Source organism: Agrilus planipennis, unplaced genomic scaffold (assembly GCF_000699045.2).
Source record: "Agrilus planipennis isolate EAB-ADULT unplaced genomic scaffold, Apla_2.0 scaffold344, whole genome shotgun sequence".
Classification (NCBI taxonomy): domain Eukaryota; kingdom Metazoa; phylum Arthropoda; class Insecta; order Coleoptera; family Buprestidae; genus Agrilus; species Agrilus planipennis.
Genome location: NW_020439077.1, coordinates 194,691 through 198,547, shown reverse-complemented (window position 1 = coordinate 198,547; position 3,857 = coordinate 194,691). Strand labels below are relative to the sequence as shown.

Genomic DNA, 3,857 nt, shown 5'->3' with positions numbered 1-3,857 from the left:
AGTTAACTGCGTGTAACTACAACAACAGTCTTTTAAGAACCTTTGTTCAATCACAATTTAAATTTTAAAAGAAAACGAAACGAAACAAAGGACAATAAAAAGGGAGATATTAAAAGTAACATAACTTACCAATTTTCTGATTTAAAATATCCAGCAAAATAGTTCTAGACTTTTCGGCGGGATTGAAATGTTGTAAACGGATGCTGCAAATAAATTGAAATGAAAATGAAACAAATTGTAACATATTTTATTTAAGTTAAAAGAAAAAAATACAATCAACATAATGAATGGCATTTTGGCATTAAATGCTTTGGCATGATTTAAATAAGTAACTAAATCCCCCTATAAAACAAAATAACTGAAAATAAACATCTTTTTACTACCCTTAGGTAGGTAGGTAGGTAGGTATATAATACACTTATATGTGCAATACTTTTGTAAAAATACTCTACGAAGGCAATAAGTGACAGTTTGTACTTGTTTAATATAATGATTAGTAGGAAATTTACAGCCACTAATTAATTGATACTACCACTAACAATTGACTATGATGCACACTCCTCCCCGTTCTCCACGCTCTCCTCGTCCTTGACCTTTTTATTTTTCACTATTTCACCATTTTCAGGATTAACGAATGTCTTATCACCTTTGTTGTTATTAATGTTGTCTAAAACTTCCGTATTACTTTCTTCCTTAACTTTCGTAGGTTCTATTACAAGATGTTCCTCAATATCATCACTTGATTCACTTTTAATATCTTCGGGAGACATTTTATCATTATCACAAGCCATTGGCTCGTCTGTCTGACTGTCTTCCTTTTTTACAACATGTAATTTTGAATGATCCCTAATGAAGTGCTGTTGGGGTGCTGAATAATCGCAGTGATCGCACGTGTAATTATTTTCAATTCCAGAAACGCTTACGTGACGTTTCTGATGGTTCTCCACGGCATCCTTCCTGTGATTAACATAAGGGCAATTAGAACACCAGAACATTTTCTTCTCTTCCGCACCTGTAAGAACGTGTTTATTATTAGAACTGGATCGTCTTTGATTTCCGATGGTAAGTGCGTCGAGTTCCGCATCCGCAGTTAGACCCCTTTTAGACGAAATATTTTTCGAAGCACGCGGATGTTGAATTTCAGTTTTAACAGTTACTTCTGTTAAATACGCGTTCATTTCTTTGTCAGAATGATTACTACTAGACTTAACTGATTGCGCGTTATGCTTTTTGAGATGTTGGGCGTAATTTGCATAGTACTTTACGGAGTAATCACAGTGATCGCATTTGTACCGTTGTTTGGCACCATGCAAACTTAAATGAACTTTGTATTGTTCATGTTTTTCAAAAGCACTTGGACACTTGTGACATTTGTACCGTTTTTCTTTCACCTGCCCATTTTTCAAACTAGTGGGGTACACAAAATTGGGATTTCCGTTTGTTATACTAGTTCTCCTTTGTGAAGGCGGAAGTGGATTTTGTTTTGATGCTTTTTCTGCTGCAGCATTCAATTTTTCTGCTTCGGATTTTTGTTGAAACAATTCAGTCCCCGATAACGGAACGTTCATGGTAACTCTATGCTTTGGGGTTGAAGTGGTGACATTTTCGAAGTCTTTTTCGTCGTCATCTGCAACAACCCACTCGCCACCGTTCAGGACGACCAATCGAGGTGGCTTGTGTTTATCATTCACACAGAAAATGCTTTTGAGTTCTTTACTTCTTTCCTGGTATTCCAAAGTGTGAACTTTACTATGCGATAGTAAATGTGGTTTCTGTCTTGCAGAGTAAGTACAAAATTCGCATTTGTAAAACAGACGAACACAGTGGAAACGCATGTGTATTATGTATTCCTTTTCTTTTAGAAATCTTGCAGGGCATTTACGACAAAAATAGAGCAAAGAGTCATCGACGTCGTCCTTTTCTTCGCCATCTTCTTCTTCCGTATCCATTGTATTGTTTTCTGGATTCTCGTATTCATCCGTCTTTTCGACAGAATCGTTTTCTTGGGCCGCTTGTAAACTGATTAGACGGCTTAGTTCGTGAATTTGTTCGTCGTCAGATTTAGTCGAGTCGACAAGGCAGTGGATTTGGCCATATAGACCTTGATGAACTTTAGAATGTGATGACAAAACGCCAGCATTATTGCACACATAATTGCATTCACTACAGCGATGTTCGATTTCGTTACCTTTTGTTTTTTCACGATATCCATGCATTTTCTCGTGTTCCTGGATATTAACTTTCCTCAAGTTGACGTGTGGACAGAAACGACACTTGAACATTTTAGAAATCTTATCGCCTTTGCTCACCCACACCAGGGGTATATCAGGCAAACTTTGCGATTCGAAACTGGAATTTGCGGATGATCCGTCTTCGGATTCCTCTGGCGTTTCGTCCACATCTATTACATCTTCGCTATTATCAGTCAATGAATTAGTAGAACTGTGTACTTTAAGGTGTTGATGAAGCAGATGACGCTTAGAAACGTTGTAACTGCATATGTTGCAGGAGTACTGGCCACCTCTTGGCTTGTGAAATTGTTTATGATATAAAAATTGAGATTTACTATTAGTAATGTAAGGGCATACAACACACCTACGTTCAACAATTATTCTGATAGTTCTAACAGAGCAAAAATACGTAGAAATATATGGAGAATTTAATGGTACTAACAGTTTTTTAGTGCGCGTTGAAATCAGTAAGATTTAATTGTTTAATTAACGAAAACTGCATAATAATTCAAAACATAAAAACGCGCACGTAAATTTTCAACATGTTCAACAATCAATTTGAATGTTATAAAAGATGAAAAATATGTAAAAATGTATGTACAATTTAGTGGTGATAATTAATTCGCCTTGAAATAAGTAAGATTTAATTGTTTAATTGACAAAAATTACATGAAAATACTGAACATAAAAATGCGCACCTAAATTTTCAACACATTCAACAATTATTCTAAAACTTCTAACCAAGGAAATATAAATAAAAATGTGTGTAGAATTTAGTGGCGATAACAGTTTTTTAGTGCGCATTGAAATCAGTAAGATTTAATTGTTTAATTGACGAAAACTGCATAAAAATTCAAAACATGAAAACGCGCACGTAAATTTTCAACATGTTCAACAATCAGTTTGAATGTTATAAGAGATGAAAACTGCATAAAAGAGTACATAGAATTCAGTGATAATAAGTTTTCTAGTACGCGTTAAAAAAAATGATGTTTTCCTTATTAACCAAAACTGCATGAAAATTCTATGCCAAAAAAGGCGCCCATAAATTTTTAAAATGTTCAACAATCATTCTGTATGCTATAAGGGATGAAAAATACATAAAGATATACATAGAATTTAGTGGTAATAACATTTCTTTTGAGCGGTTTGAAACAAATGAGATCAGGGACGTATTACAATCACCTTTTTATTTCTCATAAGCAGGAATTGCTATTGAGTACATATGTACATATAGTAGTTAAGTAAATGTAATAGTACGTACAATAATATAATAAACGTAGATTTTTACCAGTTTTTTTTTTGTTAAAGCCCATTAATAAATACAGAAGGACATACCACAAGATTGGTATCGAATTATCTGAGTAACATAAAATACGTTTTAAAAAATATATAAGTGTACACATTTCTACAATACTTAACTGTTTAATTCATAAATTTAGAAATTAATTTTTAAATTTAATCAGACAATTTCTTATTAACGAAAAAATTCACGATTCTATTCAGCAAATTTATCTTCACAGATAAATAAATATTAAAATAGTATTATTGTTTTGCGATAAATAGGAAGGTGACCGAATGTTGCGATTATAAAAAACGCCATTAGAGATTAGGACTGCCTTTACT

General features: G+C 33.6%; 1 protein-coding gene across 6 annotated transcripts in view; it reads right to left on the bottom strand.

Annotated features, from left to right (window-relative positions):
• Positions 1-231: 231 nt before the first annotated feature.
• LOC112903862 (zinc finger protein Xfin-like) overlaps positions 232-3,857 on the bottom strand; it is a 51,367-nt gene continuing 47,741 nt past the window's right edge. For all 6 annotated transcript variants that reach the window (XM_025977310.1, XM_025977307.1, XM_025977309.1 and 3 more), the window contains one exon: positions 232-2,595. In XM_025977310.1, coding sequence (XP_025833095.1) covers positions 546-2,595 — 2,050 coding nt within the window. In that variant the 3' untranslated portion in view covers positions 232-545. The remainder of the gene's footprint in view (positions 2,596-3,857) is intronic.